Below are 19410 nucleotides of genomic sequence, written 5' to 3'. Positions count from 1 at the left end.
CTCAAAACCATGTGCAGGGAAAGGGAAAGAGAGGACAGTCACTCTGTCCTGGTGTCAGTCCTTTGAGGTGCATTGTCAGCTTAGAAAGTACCTGTTCGGGTCAGAGCTTCCTGATTTCTCACAGCAGCTCCTGCTCTAGTGCCAGTTCTGCAAGTTTCTGCTACCAATAGTGGAATGAATAATTAAAAAAGTGATGATGCGTCAAATTCCAGGCACACTGGATATTTTACTAATGCTTCCAGGGGAAACTACCTCCAGGTTGTCAGGGAGATCAGACCTGCTGTGGTACAGAACTGCCTGCCGGGGTGACCTCTGTCTTTCCCCGGTTGGCATCCTCTCTACTCATCCTAAGTGTCCAAGAAGAGTTATAGGGAGATTTAGGAACTATGAAATATGGTTTCTGTGACAGCCCAGCCACTTCCCATACAGGTTTTTACAGTCCTAATACAGAATTTTAAATAATTCTAGGGAAAACAAAACCCCAAAGTTGCTTTTGCTCTATATTCCATTGGTCTTTTCAACCAGATTTTCTGCCTTTTCTTGTTTTTAGGGAAAATTAAAACCCACTTACAAGGAGGATGTGAGATGTTGGCACTGTCAGCAGGTCTGATATCTTCTGTCCGTTCTCTGGTGCTATGCTGGAAACACACATGGAGCACAGCTGGTCTTGTGGAATAGATGGATTAGCTCAGGCTTTAGCTGATGCTGGAAGCTTCATGTTACATTTTTAATTACTGAAGGCATGAAGTCACTGTTTACCAGCTTATTATGAAGTCCTTTTTCAATACAGAAATGTAACTAAGACATTACTCATGGGAAGGGCTCTGGGAAAAACTGGTGTTTGTAATGAATCTCAACTGTGTAATTATTATGGACCTAAAAATTCTTGAGAACCGGGGTTTTTTTGACCATTTACCAACAGAACTTTGCATTGTTTATATTCTCCATTTTCTTAAATGACTGAAAATTTCTCTGTCTCAAAGACAATTGGGATAAAAGTAGTAGGAATTGTGCCAGAAGTCCATTTTCTACAGTTCCTGGGCTGTGGCTCTGTGGAAACTTCACTTAAGGAATTCCTCCAGCAGGAAATAAATAATGGAGGAGTGATCTCTCATGGGTGCATTCCTCCTGGAAGGATTTAAGGAAATGAAACTTAACAAGAAAAAGCAGATAAGGAACTTCAAGACATCAGGTGGAAGTGTCGATTCTCCTTGCAGTTCTGCTGTCCCAAAGCACTTCAAGAATTTTTATATGTCCTTATTACACAGGAAAAACCACAAGCTTTTCACTTGGACTGATCCATGGGACTAAAATTCTTTTTGTCCTGGCTCAGTGAAGTGTTTCAGCAGGAGGTTTGGGGATATTTGGGTGAGATCTGTGTCCATGAAAGGAGCAGGAGCACCAAGGGACAGGCCCAGCCTCCTCCAGGAATATGCAGAGGTGACCAATGGAAAAAAGGAGGAAGGAATTTTGTATGCCAAGGAAATAATTCCATTTTCCTTTTGCCTCTGCTTGACTGTCCTGGATTTTATAAAAAGGAGACTGACTTGTTATGGGATTTGGTGGTACCTGAAATGCTGTGACCCGGCAGGACGGTGGGTCCACAGCAAAGCTTCACCCCTGAGCTTAGTGTGGACATTTTCCATAGGATCTGTTTCCCATAGGAAGCAGATTTGTCACCACAGGGTGAAATTCCTCCCTCCTAAATCTCAGGTTCCTGCTGTGTGCTCAGGCTGAGACACTGCCCTGTGCACACCCAGGGGTTTTGCTCTGCTTAGATCCAGTTTTGCTCATATTTTATTTGTATTTTTGTTGTAAAGAAAATGTTTCTTTAAAAAATATAATATAAAACCCCTTTGTACTTATCCTTCAGCACAATGAACCCATCTCTGTGTGCCCTTTGCCCTCAGAAGGCAAACTGCTGTTCTGTGGATGTCAATCCATGTGGAATAACCTTGGCAGGGAGACACAATGAATTAATTTTTAATCCCAGAATGCAGAATGTGTCAGGCTGGAAGGAACCACAGTGGCTCATCTGGTCCCACCTCCCTGCTCCAGCAGGATCATTCCAGATAGGACAGGATTGTGTCCAGAGAGTTCTGAAATATCTCCAGTGAGGACACTCCACTCCACTCTGGGCAATCTGTCGCAGTGCTCGGTTGCTGCACAGGGAAGAAGTTCTTCTCATGTTCAGGTGGAACTTCCTGGGCATCAGTTCCTGTCTGTTCCTCTTGTCCCATTGCTGGGCACCCCGGAACAGAGACTGGTCCACCTTCTGACACCCCTCCTTTAGATATTTATACACATTAATAAGATATTTCACAAAATCCCAGAATAGCTGGGTTTGGAATGGACCTCTGGAGATCACCCAGTTCAACCTTCCCTGTCAGGGCAGGGTCACCTGGAGCAGGTGGGTTTGGAATGTCTCCAAAGAGGGAGATTCCACACGCTCCCTGGGCAGCTGTTCCAGTGCTCTGCCACCTCCATGGAAAGAAATTCTTCCTCATGTTGAGATGGAACTTCTTGTGTTCTAGTTTATGACCGTTGCTCCTTGTCCTGTTGCTGGGCACCACTGCACAGAGTCTGACATCCCTTGCAGATGTTTGTATGGACTGAGGGGATCCTCTTCCCGGATGCTGAGGTGATCCAGGCAGCGCTGCTCCCTTTTCCGTTCCCAGGGAAGGCGCCCGTGGATCGGGACAATCCCCCAGGATCGGGACGATCCCGGCTCGCGAGCTCCCCCCGGCGGGCGGGTGCTGCCACTGCAGGTCTGGCCCCGCCCCCCGGCGCCGCAGCCAATGGGAGGCCGCGCCGAGGCCCCGCCCTCGCCGTGCCCCCGGCGGTGCCGCGGCGGCTCCGGCAGTTCCCGGGACACGCGGGACACACGGAACACACGGGACACGCCGGACACGCGGCCATGGAGCGCGGCTTCCTGCCACCCTTCCCTCACTTCGCCACCCGCGCCATCCACGCCGGGCAGGACCCCGAGCAGTGGCGCTCCGGGGCCGTGGTGCCGCCCATCTCGCTCTCCACCACCTTCAAGCAGCGGGCGCCCGGCGAGCACGCGGTGAGTGCGGCCCCCACCGCGGCATCGGGTCACCCCCGGGGCACCCGCGGGGGTACCGAGCCATCCTCGGGGGTACTGAGACACCCACGGGGGCACTGAGCTAGTGGGCACACCGGGGGGACCCCGAAGGCCCGGCGTGGGGAGGTCCGGGAAGCGGCTGCCCCGGGGAAGGGGAGGGAGCTCCCGATGGAAGTGTTTTCCCACGTGGCAGCTTCTGGACAAAAAGAGCATCTTTTTCCCGCTGGAAGCGGTGGTTTCGCCCAGGTGGAATCTCCCTCACTGGAGATATTCTAGACCTGTGTGGACACAATCCTGTGCCATGTGCTCTGGGATGACTCTGCTGGAGCAGGGAGGTGGGACCAGGTGAGCCACTGTGGTCCCTTCCAGCCTGACCCAGACTGTGATTGTGTTTTCCCGGGAACTGAGAGAGTTTGGAATGATTTCCACATGAAACGAGGAGGAAGGGGAGCAGGGGCAGGGATGCTGCTGCCCAGCACCATGGGCTGCACAGAGCCAGGACTCTCGGAAGCTTTACCTGCCCATTTTCCAGATGCAGGGCCCAGGCAGAATCCGTGTTCTCCTTCACACATGTTGTGTGAGAGGCTGCTTTAGTTTTCCTTCCAAACAGAAGGAAATATTTCATAAGGATTTTGTGGCTGCCCTATAGGAACTACTGGGAAGGTTTGCACTGACCTATCCCGAAGTTTCTGATGGGCCATGGCACAAATCCGCCCCTCCTAAACCAGGATCTGCTCCAAAGCCACAGGCTGAACTGGGCCGGCTGGGCAGAAGGGATGTGCCTTGTGATCCCTGATTCCACACAGAATTCAGCTGGGAATGCCTGGGAGCAGGCAGCTGTGCTGGAGAAGGAGTCAGCTGCTGTATCCACAATCCTGATGACAGGCTGTTGGTGTTCCTGCCGGGAGCTTTGCTGGAGGATTGGGAGCAATCCTCGGGATTCCAGAGTATGAGGAAGTTGTCATTAAACAAGAGTCCTCAGAGAATGCAAATCCCAGGGTGCTCAGCAGGTTCTCTGTAACTGCTGCATCCAGCATGCAGGAGTGGTTTTCCCCATTAAATCTTCCCAGAATTCCCATAAAAGCTGGAGCAGTGAGTTGCGGAACTTGCCAGGGACACGTTTGGGCTCTCAGGAAGTGACAGGTACAGTTGGCCCTGTGTCATCTCTCAGGCTGAGTGTGGTGGAGATGGGAAAATTTTCCTTGATAAGTCCCTCCAGAGAGGTTGTGGAGTCTCCCTCCCTGGATATATTCAGGAACACTCTGGACACAATCCTGTGCCATGTGCTCTAGGATGGCCCTGCTTGAGCAGGGAGCTGGGAGCAAATGTCTCACTGTGGTCCCTTCCAACCTGACCCATTTTGGGATCTGAGAGTGAGTGGATTGTGTCAGCCCAAGACCTTTTCTCCAACAGTGACCACAGATAGATGTTTAGGAAAAAGTAGGAGAATGTGGCTGCACCCCCAGTGCACCCCCAGACAGCTTTTGCTGGTGTAGATGCCTAGTTGTTGTGCTAGGAAACCCTCCTGCTGTTCTGGGAGGAGCTGGATGCCCCCAGTGAGGGCTCTTGAAGGAACCTGGAAGTAGTATTGTCTAAAGCTTTCCCAGTGCTCTCTCTTACATTGTCTCTCACTCCTACCCCAGGGATATGAGTACAGCCGGTCTGGGAACCCAACTCGGGATTGCCTGGAAAAGGCTGTGGCCGCCCTTGATGGAGCCAAATACAGTGAGTAATTCGTGACTTGGAGAAGGCTTGGGGCAACCTGGACTAGTGGGAGGTGTCCCTGCCCATGGCAGGGAGTGGAACAGGGTGAGCTAACTCCCCTCCAACCCAAACCATGCCATGATTCCATGATCACAGCTCTGATCACAGCAAGAGCTGCTTTATGGTGTCAAAGTCCAGCAGTTATTGTTGGAAAGTCCAGCTCGATCCCTGAGCTTTCTGTTGTGCTTCCTCACTGTGCTTGATGCCTGAGCTAAGCTTGATCCATCCCTGTGCAGCAGTGCTGGATGCAGTGGGGAGGGGGAGCAGGCAGCCCCTGGTCCCAGTCTGTTCCCAGTCTGGCACCAGTGTCCATCCTAGTTCCAAGCTGTGTAAATCAAGCTGCTGCTTTAACTGGCTCCACTCATGAAGTGAGGGAGAGTGAGAGTGACAGAACAGGTTCCTTTGAGAGACAAAGTGAGGGAGGTGAAGGCAGGTCTAACCAGGTTGTATCCCATCAAATACAGCTTGTCTGCCACTCTGTTCTGTTCCAGGTTTAGCTTATTCTTCGGGCTTAGCAGCTCTTCTGAACATCTGTCACCTGTTGAAGACAGGGGACACAATCATCTGCATGGATGATGTCTATGGAGGTATGTACAGCACCAGGGGGGCTTTGATCTTCACTGTGCAAAGGATAAAATGGACCTGAACTCTCTGAAATTCCCCTTTTCTTTGAAGCCTTTTCACTTTGTGATAACACAGATCACTCCTGTCTGATTTGGGTGTTAGAAATTCAGGTGCTGAAACATTTCATTGGCACAACATGGAGGTTTAAAAATATGTAACAACAAATACATGAGGGGAAGTAGCAACATCTTAGTGCTGCACAGGTTTGTTTGCAGAGCAGGACCCTCTTTCCCTAGGTTTGACCCTTTACCAACCAGCATTTTGTCTGGACTGTTCCAGACAACTGTTCCATCATCTCCTCCCAAAGCACAGCTTCCCTCTGTTGCCCCCGTGCTTTCTGAACACTTCAGAGATGCCACAGCCCACTCTTAGGTGTTGATCTTGCATCATATGTATCAACAACTCCCAGTCCAAGCGGATATCCACCTCAGCCACGTCCTTCAGAACGTTTAGGTCACCCAGGATTCCTGAGGAGGAACATGCTGGTAAGACATTATGTTCCTTGGTGTGTGACCTCTGTTCCATTGGTCAGCAGGGCTGGAGTTTCCAAGGCCTTGGCACAGAGAGATCCAACCTGCTGTGTTATCAAGGGAAGGTTAGAGGCAGGTTTCCCAATCAATAGCTGGAAAACCTGGAAATCTACTTTTCTTTCCCCTAGAAGTGCTGAGTGTTTGCCAGTCAGTTCTCTGTGCTTGTGCACATCAAATCCAAACACACACATTTGCTTTTCACACTGAAGTTCTGTCATGCCAGATAGTATTCTCCAACTGCAGCTGGAGACAGCAGGAATCTCTGCTCCTTTAGCTCACAGCTCTCTCACCACAACTCAGTCAGTCATTTAACCAGAGTACATGGGCAGTTCCTCACTTCTGAAGGGCTTGGGGGGGTATTTTTCAAGCAAAACTTGTTCACCTGCTCCTTAAAGCCTCGACCTGGGGTGGCTTTTGCAAAGATAATTTTATTGGTTTTCCCCTGATTTTTTTTTCATATTTTTGTTATAAAATAAGTGTTTCCTTAAATCCTCAAATCACTCAGCTGTGCCAATCTCCATATTCCATCCCTTCATGCTTTGATGGCAAACTGCTGTTGGACAGAAGGGAGTCCATGTGGAATAACCTTGGCAGAGACACCCAGTAAATTGATTTTTAATCCAGTCAGTATTTCCAGGTAGTGTGTTGCACATCTATTGATCAGCTGTTTGCTGCTGGATTCTTTTAATCTTCTCAATGAAAGGTTCCAAAGACAGATAGGAAGGAAAGAATCACTTTTAGTGGAATGATAATAAACACAGTTCTGGAGTCTTCTCCTTGATGCTTCTCTGTTTAATTTTCTGATAAAAAAAACCCCATTGATTTCAAATACTTCACAAATCACTTTTTCATGATAATTAAAACTACAACAATCTTTAAACATTTTTGGAAATAAAACCAATACTCATTTGTCATTTACGTGCAGCACAAAGCTGTGCCCTCCTGACTTTCCCTGGGTGATACAAAAGACTGGAGAGCACTGAAGGGAAGTCAAAGAAAGTTGTTTCATTTTGCGATTTTGGATTTTTTTTAGGCACAAACAGATACTTCAGGAGAATCGCCTCAGAAATTGGTTTGAAGGTAGTTTTTGTTGACTGCACAAAACCAAAATGCCTGGAAGCTGCAATTACACCACAGACCAAGGTAGGGGAGAGGGAAATGAATATTGTTAAATAGTTTTATTCTTGCTCGTGTTGAATTTGGTGTCTGTGTTAATCTGAGGAGCTGCAGGGGTTGGGGCACTGCTGGTCCTACCAGGGCATGTGGTAATGTTTGTGCTGCCTCATGGAAAACATTTTAAGAAGACAAAGAAACACCCTGAAGAGAGAGAGGGGAGGAGGGAAAAAGTAAAAAAGAGCAGAGGGAACACTGAGCTCAGAGTTGGAGGTGCTCCATGGCACTGGAGTGGATAATCCCTTGCTCCAGGGAAGTGTTTCAGACCTTTGGGCATAATGACTTTGTTCTGGCTCTGTCAGGCCTTCTCCAGGTGGGATGAACCTGGATTTGCAAAAGCTTTGCTGTGCTTCCCATGTTGAGTTTGTGGGGAATCACCTCTCCTAAGGAACCTTCCTTTGCTCCAGCAGGGAAACTTTGTTTTCACTCTGGGAAGCTGGCACTCAATAAATTATCATTGAAAGCACTTCTCACTTACCCAAGGGGCATCAGCAGCACTGAAAATCTCTGACCTGGTGGTTTCTCTTGGATTTGTGCAGCTGATTTGGATCGAGACCCCCACCAACCCCATGATGAAGGTCATCGACATCCGTGCCTGTGCAGATGTGGCACATAAACACGGGGATGTTCTCCTGGCAGTGGACAACACCTTCATGTCTCCCTATTTCCAGGTGTGTTCACCATTATCCCATTACTCAGTGTAGTTCAAGAGACATTTTCAAACGGGAAGCACCAAGGAACTGTAGTTTTGATCTTTGCATGTAAAATCACCTGCTCTGTTTCTAGCTGCAGGTTAATGCTGCTGGTTGCATCAGTGGAGGTGTATCTGTCATTCAAAAATCATGGATTTTGGTTCTTTCTGATGAAAATCACAGCAGGCTTGTTAAAAAGTGTCCTGTTTTCTGACTTTGGCCTTTTTATAGCAATTCTTTTGTATATGCTGTTTAAGCACCATTCTGAACCACTTGATAGTCTAGAAAAAGTAGTGGAAGAAAAAGTTAAAACAAGCAAACTTTGTTCAATCTTCCTTTGAGACATTCAATATTTCTTCAATATTTTGGTGAGTATGTGGGTTAGAAGTTTATAACTTTGTTTATAAGAACCGACATAACTTTTCTATATTGATAAAAGGAAGTGAAGAGATTTTCTTAAATTCTGAAAGTGTTTCAGAATAATACACGTCCAAGTTTTGTTGATCTCAATATGGACTGGAAATATACATATAAATTTCCCAGGAGACCAAGCCAATCCCTTGTGTTTTAGGTCCAAAGTCACCCTTCTGGCAGAGTGCAAAGGCAAAGTGTCTGGTTTTGTTCAGGGTACTGAGATCTTCCTGGATTTAGGGAGCTCTGCACAAAGTGTTAATGCTAAGCTCCAGCAGCACTGCAGTTGGTCTGGGACATTCCAGAAGCTTGGTGATTCCCCCCTGCAATGTGTTATTCAGTTCAGAATTCACAATTTACTTCAGAAAGGGGGGTGTGAAAGGCACAAAGTGGGCTGGGCTGGTTAATGAGTCTGGGTCAGCCTGGTGCCAGTGCTAATGATTGATTTTGATGAGGGGAGTAGGTAGTGTTGTTAAACCCCTCTAGACCTCTGCTGGTGCTAAGCAAATGAGAATTTCAGAGAGATTTGTGTGTCAATATTGAGTGTAAAAGGCATTTTTCCATGATGATTCTAGCTGTGCATTGGGAGTGAGTGTTATCCATGTTCCTTGGATGGATGTCCATGTTCAGTCTGGCTCAGCAGTCTTTAGACCTGCTTGCTTTGTTACCTTTTAACACGCTGATGCTCTTTGCTCTTTGGAATATGTCTATATTATGTGCCAAGTCCCAATTAAAAGAATTATGTTGTTCATGACCTCTTGCCCATCAACCCCTTGCTTTGTCTCACCTACAAAAGGCTTCTGGGAACAAAGCTGGGAGGGGAGGAAAAACAGCTGGCAAAGAAAACCTCCTTTCCTCATGTTTTCAGTTCTTTCAGTGTAATATCACCAATACTTGGAAAACAATGCAATTTTTTTGCTTTTCAGACTGTGTTTAGGTCTTAATTTTCTAAGGAAATCCACTTTAGAGAGTAAATACCATTATTTCTCTTGCCTCAGCTAAGCAATAGAACTATTTTTTCCCAAATATGAACTGTATGTTAGATGGATTGAACCATTTCTCTCCCTGAAGCCAGTGGGAATTGGGCCAGTGCTGTTAAATCACATTTGAGTGTGCTTATCTTGAATTCAGAGTGTCTCCCTGTGCTTTTGGTTTTATCACACATTCAATCATCATTCTCCGGTTTTTGTGTTTAAAGTGTTAAGTTTTTGAGGGTTTTTCTTTAGTTTCTCCACTTATTTTTTGCTGTGTAAGCCTTTTTGGATAGCTGGAAGTGAACCTGGCTGCATGCAGGCATTAATCAGAGCTGTGAATTTAATTTTGTTTCAGTGTCCTCTGTCCCTGGGGGCTGATATTTGTATGAATTCTGCGACCAAGTACTTGAACGGTGAGTGTGGGAGTTCAACACCTACTTAGGGCAGGGTTGGATGTAATATTGGGAAGAAATCCTTCCCTGTGAGGGTGGTGGGGCCCTGGCACAGGTTGCCCAGAGAAGCTGTGGCTGCCCCATCCCTGGAAGCGTCCAAGGCCAGGTTGGATGGGGCTTGAAGCAACCTGGGATAGTGGAAGGTGTCCCTGCCCATGGCAGGGGGTAGGATGTGATGTTTAAGGTTCTTCCCAGCCCAAACCAGTCTGGGATTCTGTGATAACATGAATTATTATTATTATAAGGCCATGCTGGCTTTAATTTGGCTACAACAAAGCAGGTGCCTTCAGGAGAAGGTAGGTTGGGAGCTGCTCTCCCTGAGCCAGGAGCCTGGAGCTTCTCTCCAGGACATTCCTGGTCCCTGCAGTGTCCTGGCAGGTGGCAGAGGTGCCCTGGGAAGTGTCAGTGCAGGTGACAGTGCTGAGCAGAGCTTTAGAAACAGCCCAAATCTGCCTTGTGATTTCTGTCTGCACAGGAAGAAAGGCTAGAGCTTCAGGAACAACCCAGGGCCTTGCAAAACTGGGGTTTTAGTAACACCAGGATGGAGAAACTGGGGGGTTGAGGCAGAACCCTGGAGCAGATGGAATGGCTGATCCTGTTCTTGTCTTCATTTGTAGGGCACAGTGATGTGGTGATGGGGCTGGTCTCAGTGAACCGGGATGATCTCTATGAGAGGCTCAAATTCCTGCAGAATTGTGAGTACTAATACAGGAAATACCTGGAAATGAATCCTGGTCACAAACCAGCTCCTGCTGGGGAGCATGGGGATGCACACAAGTGGGAATTCTGCTTAGAGATACAGCTCAAATGGGCAGAACTGGGAATAATAAAATAAATTTTTATTTTAATAAATTTTAATACAATTAAAATAATGTTTAAATTAATAAAATAAACTTAATAAAATTAATTACACTGGTCTCCAATTCTTAACTGCTTCTAGAGATCTGATGAGGCACATCCTGGAAGCATCAGGGTCTCTGCCTTGTGCACACCTGCAGTTAAAGGGGTTTTTTAAACTCACACATCAGAATTTTCTTGTATATGTTGATTTCGAGCATTTTACTGCCTCTTAATTGTCAGAAATAAATTTCTGTATGGGGTTCTGCCTGCTCTCTGCCTACAGCAGAGACAATAAAGGTATATTATGTCTAATAAATAGAACCCCTGAGGCTTTAGCTTGTTAATTCACCTCATTAATTGGTTCCCCACGTGTGTGAGATGAGGAAGGTAGATTGCAGCAGGTGTCTTCCCACTTGTCACGTTCTAACTTTAGAAATGTTGGAGATTAGGACTGTATCAGTTGTACTAAAACCCAAACCAACCCCTTTTCTCTGAGGAATTTTGTCTCCCTTCCCCAGCTCTCGGGGCCATCCCATCTGCCTTTGACTGTTACCTGTGCAACCGGGGGCTGAAGACGCTGCCCGTCCGCATGAAGCAGCACTTCCACAACGCCCTGGCTGTTGCCCAGTTCCTGGAGTCACATTCCCGGGTGGAGAAGGTCCTTTTCCCAGGTGGGTTGGCAGGACCTCTGAGCAGGAAATGTCCCAGAGGGTGGGTTTGGGTGCTGTGATGCTCCATGTCATCGTCACCTTCATGTGGTGACTTGGGCAGGGTCTCCACCTTGGAGCTCCAAGGTGTCCACCTTGGAGTGGGCTGAGGGGGAGATGCTCCACCTCTGCATGAGGGCAATTTCCTCAGTGACTCCCCGGATTCCAGGGGTGACTCAGGCTGGGTGCCTACCTTGGAGCAGGCTGAGGGGGAGCTGCTTCACCTCTGAAGGAGGGTAATTCACTCCAAGTCACTCCCCAGATTCCAGGGGTGACTTGAGCTGGGTGTCCACCTTGGCAGAGGCTGAGGGGGAAGCTGCTCCACCTCTAAGGGAGGGTCATTCACTCCAAGTGACTCCCCAAATTCCAGGGCTGCCTTCCCACCCTCAGCATGAGCTGATGAAGCGCCAGTGCACGGGCTGTCCTGGCATGATCGCCTTCTACATCAAGGGGAACCTCAAACATGCTACTGCCTTCCTCAAGAACCTAAAGGTAAATGGCAATAAAACACCTCCTCAGAGGGACCTGGGACTGTCCTGCTGAGGGGGATGGTGGAAGTGGCTTTTCTTGGTGAGGGAAGAGTCTGTCTGTACTTGCAAAGCTCCTCAAATCTTTTGGGTGTGACCATCTCTAAATAATAGATAATTTGTAAATGTGAGGCTGATGAGAGGGAACAAAAGATGCTTGAGCTCCTTGGAAGGGTTTGTTTGCACAGCAAGGTGAGGTGTGTCCAGGTTAGCCCAGGAAATGCTGCTGACAAAGGGCCTTTTGCCAAAATACCTGCAGGAGTTGGAAGCAGAGGAGCTGTGGCTGGTGTAACACTGCTGGAATATTTCAAAGTGCTCATCAGGAGAATGAAACATTGAGGAGAGACCTGAATCATGAAGCTGAGAGGGAGTCCCTCAGTTTGGAGAATGGTTGGTTGTTTATTTGACCCAAACAACAGGTTTTTGCTGTTTTGCCATGTGTTCATTCTGCCTGTGCCCTTTGATGTGTTTCTAGTCGTGATCTCTGGTTAATTTGCATCCTGCTCTACTGGTTTTGCTGTTTTGTTCTTGGAAAAACCAATCAGTAAGAACTGGCAGAGGTGAATTAGAACTTCCTTCTGCCCCCTGTCTCACTTGCCAGCTGATGTCACCCACTGAAAATGAATTTACTAAAAATACAGTTGGCCCGCAAAATATCCTTTGACCTGAGAGAAAGGACTGAGTCCTGGCACAGGAGATCTGCCAGCTTTGACAAGAAATATCAGGGAATGTGTCCCAGGAGAAGTAGTTCCTGACAGTTATCCAAGCCCTTTGACTTGGATGACCATCAGTTTGTCACTAGGCTTGTCCAAAAGTAAAGTCATTCCAAAGAATCATAGAATCCCACAGTGGTTTGGGTTGGAAGGGACCTTAAAGCCCATCTTCTACTACCCCCTGCCATGGGCAGGGACACCTTCCACTATACCAGACTGCTCCAAGTCCCATCCAACCTGGCCTTGGACACTTCCAAGGATGAGGCAGGATGAGTCTGTTTTAAATCTTAGTAGCTCTTACTTGCTAAATATACACTTTATGCCTGAATTACACTAATACCGTTTATAAAATAAAACTTATTATAGAAAAACTTAGGGAAAAAGCCCCCTAAACATTCTTTTTCCATAATGTCCTTGAAGTGGTCATTGCTCCAAGGCTGCCAGAGCTCAAGGAGCATATGGACAACGCTCTCCGGGTCAGGGTGGGATTGTTGGGGTGTCTGCAGGGCCAGGAGTTGGACTCATGATTCTTGTGGGTCCCTTCCAGCTCAGGATATTCCATGATTCTTTGACATCTCTTTCCATGCATCCATGGAAACTTGTTAACTTCTTTCTTTCACACTTCCCTTTCACCCTTGTTAATTTGTGTTCCATCTTTCCCGTAGGTGTTTACCCTGGCTGAGAGTCTGGGGGGCTACGAGAGCCTGGCAGAGCACCCGTAAGTCATTCTTCTATCTTCAAAGTCTAAAAAGGCTGCAGAGTCCCCCAAAATATTAGTGGAGGACAGCACAGATATTTCCAGTCCCTGAGGCCAAGCTCTTTTCCATGTAATGGAAAGAATGGTGTGTTGTGTAGCACAAACCTAGCAGAGGCTCCAGGAATGAGTGAATTCTGTGAATGTGAGAGTGCCGTGATGGAGGAATTTTGACTGGAAAACTGGAATTTAGGAATTTGTTGCTCTGAAAACAATCCAAGAAATCCGTGTGTGTTGGAATTGTGGAGCAGATGGGATGGAGGGAAGAGCTGTGCCATGCTCCCTGCTCACACAAGAGGGCGTGGTCTGTACGTGCACCCAACTGCCTTGTTTCCCGTCAGGACTTTTTGTGGGAATTTTAGTAACACTTGGCTGCTCCTGTTAAGGTTAAAAGGCTAAAAAGAGGATTTATATGGAATTAGATTCTTTTATTCAAAGTCAATTTGCTTTTCAAAAAGATATATGGGAATTTATGGCTTTTTGTGTGCTAAAGCATTTCAGGTATTCATTAGAGTAACAGCAAATCTTAAACCACTCCAGCAGCTGGAAGAAATTGTGAGTTGGTTGGTGGAGCACAGGGGAAAATACCTTCTTGCCCATATCATCCAAACCTGCAGAGAGTAAACCCTTCAGTGTAATCTGGTACAGTTTGACAAGAAGAAACCAGAAGTTAATAGAAAACAGGAGTTTTTATACTGGAGGCTGTTCACTGCAGCTGCTTCTCCACATGCAGAGCAGAGCTTTTAGAGCAAAAAAACCCCTAAAAAACTCTGGAAGGAAGAGGAATGGGATTTTCTCCTTTTTTAGCTCCAGATTTTGAAGTATCCCCTTCTTATTTATAATTTGTAGCTTAGAAGTACTTTCCTGAAAGTCTAAAGTCCCTGACTTCACATCATTTACAGTCACTGCCACGAGCTCTTTCCATCTGTGGGTTCAGCAGCAAGTGGCACAGAAAGGGTGTAAAACCTCATGAAACTTTGGGGGTGCTGGCAGAAAACCAGCTAGTTTGGGCTTTACTGAGGAAAGTGCAAAGGAAACAGGCTGGTGTTTGTCCCTGCAGGGCCATCATGACCCATGCCTCAGTGCCCCAGGAGGACAGGGAAGCTCTTGGCATCACTGATACGTTGATTCGTCTCTCTGTGGGTTTGGAGGATGAGGAGGATTTACTGGCTGACCTGGACCAGGCCCTGAAGGCTGCGGTGAGTGGGTTCTTACCCCCTAAGAATCATTCCTTCTCTCACTGACTGACTCCTGGGAATTCTTACCTTTTTAAGCCACTCCTAAGCAGACCTTGGATTTAAAGCTCTCCCTGTCAGGATTTCCTGTACAAGGTTTATGTCCCGGTCAATCACAGTCTCAACCAACATGGATTCAGGTACAACAGATGTTGGAGTCATGGGAATGTCCCTGCTAAAGTCAGGCTCAGGGAGACTCTCACACAGGCCTAGAAAGGCTCAGTGTGTGCTTCAGATTTTTCCTGGCAGAGTTGAAATATATTAAAGAGCTTTAAGAACTTCTCTCAAACAGTAAGTCCAATATTTGAGTACTGCTGTTTCATTCCACTCCTGATGCTTCTCTCCCACAGGTTTGGATTTCAGACAGTGGAATTTTTTTTGTGTGTAGGGTTGGTTTTTAATGTTTTTTGTTCGTTTGTTTTTCAGGGTTTTTTTGTTTGTTTTTTTTTAATGATAGGAAAAATTATCATCAGTAACTACACATATTTCTATTTGCCAGCACAGGGCATGAAATTAATCTAATGCCAAAATGCATCTTATTTATGAAAAGAAGAAGAAAAGTGTGTGGTTGATGAGGGGCAGAACATAATTATCTCTCCTTTCCCTTCTTGCAGTTTGCATAAGCCTTGAGGCTTAAAGAAGGAACTTGGAATTGGATGTTGCAAAGACTATGGAAGAGGACGTGGAAAATCAAATTGCTCCTTTGATTTGCCTTTGATTTGCCTTTGGGAATTTCAATCTGGATTCGTGGGGAGTCTCCCTGGTGCTGTTGGGTTGGTTCTGCTGCTGTCTGGCTGTGCACGGGCTGTGTGTGGCACAGCCTGGGCTCTCCCGTGGGTCAAGGTCTGTTGTTGGGAAATCCGTTGGGATTTCTGGAGTCAGTAATTGTGTGTGAGAGCAGCCATGGGCTCCCTCAGAAATGTTCTCCCTGTTCTCCCAGAGATCAGTGTTTCTTCTGATGGTTTGAGGTCACAGGGGGTGGTTCCTGGTGCTGCTCTTGGGAGGCACAGTTCATTCTTCTCTTCCAACCCAACAGCCCATCTTAAAAACCTGATTGGCCTTAGATTTATTTTAATTAGGTCAGAAATGTGCTTTAAAGCTTTTCTCCTCTGGATTTTTTAATGCAGTATTGAAAATGAAGCTTTGAAAATGGTAAATAATAGCTTTCTAATAGCTGTTAGTTATGAGAATGATTGAAACAACTTTAATTAAAATATGCTGTGAATTTCCTTGATGTCTTCCTTGTTCTTCCATTTCCATGTGCTACTTATGTTCAAAATCAGGTGATAGAATGACCCTGGAGCTGTTCAGATTTTCCTATGGGAAGATGACATTGATGGTGTTACTTTTGTCAGGAAAAAGAGATGTAAATTTGTCTGTAGAACAACTTCTCCTGCAAATTGCAGTGTTCAGGCAGGGAATGCTCAGAGGGGCTGGGTGGGACAAAGTGTCCCCTCCCACGTCCCCCCAGGTGACTCTGCTGAAGAGCCACCAAAGAAGCACAAGGTGCTGCAGGTTTTTGTTACAAGACTGACTGCATAGATCCTTCTTGGGGGGAACATTTGGCTTTCCTAAGCTAAGTAGAAATTGGACTTTCTGGGGTGTCTTTTTGCTTTGTGTCTCAGATTGAGAGCTGACATGGAATGGGAGTTGGGTGATGTTCACTGACCAGCTGATTCCAGGCTGCCTTAGACTGTGGTGGGACAGCCCAGCTCATGAGCAGGAGAGGAAAGAAGGCTGGAGCTGAGACAGGAAGGCAGTTTGTGTATCACCACACAAACAGAAAATAGCCTTCATTATCTACAGTGATGATATCCTGAGAAAACTGAGGTGAAGGTATTCACACCTCAACCACCTCATTTCATACTGGTTTGGGTTGGAAGGGACCTCAAAGCTCATCCAGTTCCACCCCCTGCCATGGGCAGGGACACCTTCCACTATCCCAGGTTGCTCCAAGCCCCATCCAACCTGGCCTTGGACAGTCCCAGGGATGGAGCAGCCACAACTTCTCTGGGCAACCTGTGCCAGGGCCTCACCACCCTCATAGGGCAGAATTCCTTCCCAATATTCCATCTAACTCTGCCCTCTGGCAGTGGGAAGCCATTCCCCGTTTTTCCCTTGCCCCTCCTAAGGGTGGGTTACTGGTTATACCAGGTCAGCAGCTCATAAAGCCCATCCACAGGAAGTCCCTCAGATCCATGTGTTTTTCTGGGAAGTGCAGCCTCTGTCCAGTGCCGTGAACCTGCTGTTTGGTCTTTGGCTGCTCCTGAAGGGCAGCAGTGTCTGGTTTCTGTCAGGAGAGTCTCTCATCTCCCATGAAATGAAAAGCTTGTGTGTTTGCTTGTCCTGCTGCTGACGGGAATTTCCCTTATCCCATTTGTTTGGGGAAAGATAAAACTGCCAGAGGTGAAATTCTCAATGAATTGTCCCATGATTTTCTTGACACACAGAATATTGACCTGAAGCTGCCTCTGAGGTTGGACCTGCCAGGAACTGGTCCCTTCATGGGGAGGTTGCAGTGGTAGGAGATGCACTCAGCTGATCATACACTGATTATTCACATTTTATATCATGGCCCCAACCACTATCACCCTGGCAGAGCTCAAGGAGCATTTGGACAACACTCTCAGGGACAGGGTGGGATTTTGGGGTGTCCTGTGCAGGGCCAGGAGTTGGACTTGATGATCCTTGTGGGTCCCTTCCAACTCAGGAGACTAGGATTCTGTACATCTGAGCAGGAGATAATCCATTGGGATCTCTCTATATATCTCTGTTCATGACTTTCCTGAATCCATTCCCTCTGACCCCAGATTTGGGTTATATTTCCCATATCCCATCTTTGTGAAGCTAAAAGGCACATTTCATCCTCTGGTTGATGTTGCAGCTGTGAATTCAGATTCATTGCACTTGCAGGGGAATTTCTTTTTTATGTTGAGGCTGAGATTCCTTGTATTGGCTAAAGATACATTTTTTTCCTGGAAAATAGTAGAGCAGCACTAAGCCTGGAGATAAGACCAGTTAAACCAGAAGAAGAGCTGGCTCCCAGCCCCAGCGTTATGAGTGGCAGCAGTGCTGGGGTCAGCTTGCACTCCCAGCCTCAGATTCCCTGGAATTGAGCTTTTTTTGGCATTTCTCGCAGTCACAGCCATTTGATGAAGTGCTCTGTGTTTTCCAGCCAAGAGCTGAACCACATTAGTCAGAAGAGTTCTTAGGAACTTCAACATTCACTTACAGGAAAGTTGCTATAATTGAGGTCCACTCTTTGTCAGCAGTGGATAAACTTGTCTACCCAGAAAATGTTGGGTGATCCCGCACAAAACTCCTGTTCCTGGAGCCAGCCACACACTTTGGCAGCTTTCCTGCTGCCCCTTGATGGACACATCATGAAGATGCTCCAACTCATCCTGCTGCTGCAAGATCCGTGTCCGAGCACAAGCTGGGAATGACAGCTCATATCCTGCATATTTATGGATTTAGTGGGCTCAAAGGCATTAACTCCAGCCAGCAGATGCCCTTTGGTACCAGCACAGCTTCCCAAGCCCGGCACTCACGTCTCCATGAATCACCAAAATGAGCTTGAGCTTCGTAAGTGCTTTGTAATTCTTTTATCTCTGTTGTGTGCAGGAGCTGACTTACAAATGCAATTTTTATTCCTCCCTTTTATCATCTCCCTTGAGGAAAATACTGACTCTCTCATGTCTTGCTGAAGAGCCAGATGTTGGGAAATGGAGTTGGTGATGCAGCTCTCACTCTGCCAATCTCATAGAATCATGGAAGGGACCCTCAGGAATCATCCAGTCCAGCTCCTGGCCCTGCACAGCACACCCCAACAATCCCACTCTGTCCCTGAGAGGGCTGTTCAAACACTCCCTGAGCTCTGCCAGGGTGACAGATGTGACTTCACCATGGCCAGACCCAGCTCTGGGCCCACAGAGCTTCCCTCCTCTGGCACCCACGGAGGTGAGGGCACCTTGGTCTTTGCACACCCCCAGGTCACTGCAGGGAGTCCCCATCCCACCAGCTGGGCCCTGGAATGTCAGAGCAGGGTGGGGGTTTGGAAATGGTTTCCTCCCCAGGTTTTCAGCCATCATTCCTAGCTCTTTAAGCATGACTGAGAATTTATTTTCCCCCTCTTGCAAACCACATTTTTCACCTCTTTTCTCATATTCCTGCTTTACTGAACCCAAAGCCTGAGTCTTCAACCAATTTGTAGGTCAACATCTGCCACCAGAGCAGGGCCAGGCAATGTCTATGCACACCTCTCACCCTGATAGATCTTCATCCAGACCAGCTGCAGAATTTGGGTAGGAAAGTTTAACAGTTAAGGTGGTTTTTTCCCAGTATTTCCATGTCTGCCTGTGTTTCCAAGATGCTTGTTGAGTTCTCACCATGGCACAATTATTGACACTGTAATTAATGACTTTAAAAGGCTTCATGTGTTTCAGAAGAGCAGTGTGAGATCTGCAGGAATGGAGCAGAATTCCATTTCAGTTGGGAATATTTCCCAAGAGAGTGTGTCACAAAGGCTATAAGAATGAAGAAATTTTATTTAGATTATGTTAATCATTTATCTTTTCTCCTCTTCGAGGCTTTCATGAGGACAGATGAACGTAAAAGGAATTCTCTCACTTGGACACATAGGGAAGAGCAGAAACAGAGCAGTTCCAGCCCCAAGTCGCGTTTTCTGTTCCCAGGATCAGTGTCAAATTGGTGCTGCTGCTTCTGGGGAGGGATTCCATCCAAGCAGCCAGTTCTCAACTTGTTTCTGCGGCATTTTGGATGAGGAGATGGGAAGTTTGGGTTTAAAATTTAGGAACAAGAGATATCACAACAAATATTTGTCTGAAGAGAGAAGCACCCCAGGATATCAGATTAAGATGCTTCTGCTTGTGGCCAAAGCAGAAAAGAGAATGAACAGGGAAAGAAGCA

General features: G+C 46.9%; 1 protein-coding gene across 1 annotated transcript; it reads left to right on the top strand.

Moving 5' to 3' along the window:
• The first annotated feature begins 2584 nt into the window (after positions 1-2584).
• CTH (cystathionine gamma-lyase) lies at positions 2585-15710 on the top strand. The gene is made up of 12 exons (XM_064664884.1): positions 2585-3067; positions 4729-4810; positions 5341-5436; positions 7037-7146; positions 7716-7847; positions 9609-9666; positions 10323-10400; positions 11064-11216; positions 11623-11744; positions 13158-13210; positions 14307-14445; positions 15096-15710. The coding sequence occupies exons 1-12, from the start codon at positions 2600-2602 to the stop codon at positions 15102-15104; spliced, it is 1500 nt and encodes a 499-aa protein (XP_064520954.1). The 5' UTR covers positions 2585-2599; the 3' UTR covers positions 15105-15710.
• The last annotated feature ends 3700 nt before the right edge of the window (positions 15711-19410 follow it).

The sequence above is a fragment of the Pseudopipra pipra genome, chromosome 9 (genome assembly GCF_036250125.1).
Source record: "Pseudopipra pipra isolate bDixPip1 chromosome 9, bDixPip1.hap1, whole genome shotgun sequence".
Taxonomy (NCBI): domain Eukaryota; kingdom Metazoa; phylum Chordata; class Aves; order Passeriformes; family Pipridae; genus Pseudopipra; species Pseudopipra pipra.
This window is presented reverse-complemented; position numbering and strand designations above follow the sequence as displayed.

Excerpts from the sequence above, each read along its gene's own strand:
- CTH (XM_064664884.1), top strand. The coding sequence starts at position 2,600 with ATGTTTGTATGGACTGAGGGGATCCTCTTCCCGGATGCTGAGGTGATC. Across the intron at positions 10,401-11,063 it reads GCTCAAATTCCTGCAGAATT|CTCTCGGGGCCATCCCATCT; the intron begins GTGAGTACTAAT and ends TCCCTTCCCCAG. Across the intron at positions 11,745-13,157 it reads CCTTCCTCAAGAACCTAAAG|GTGTTTACCCTGGCTGAGAG; the intron begins GTAAATGGCAAT and ends TCTTTCCCGTAG.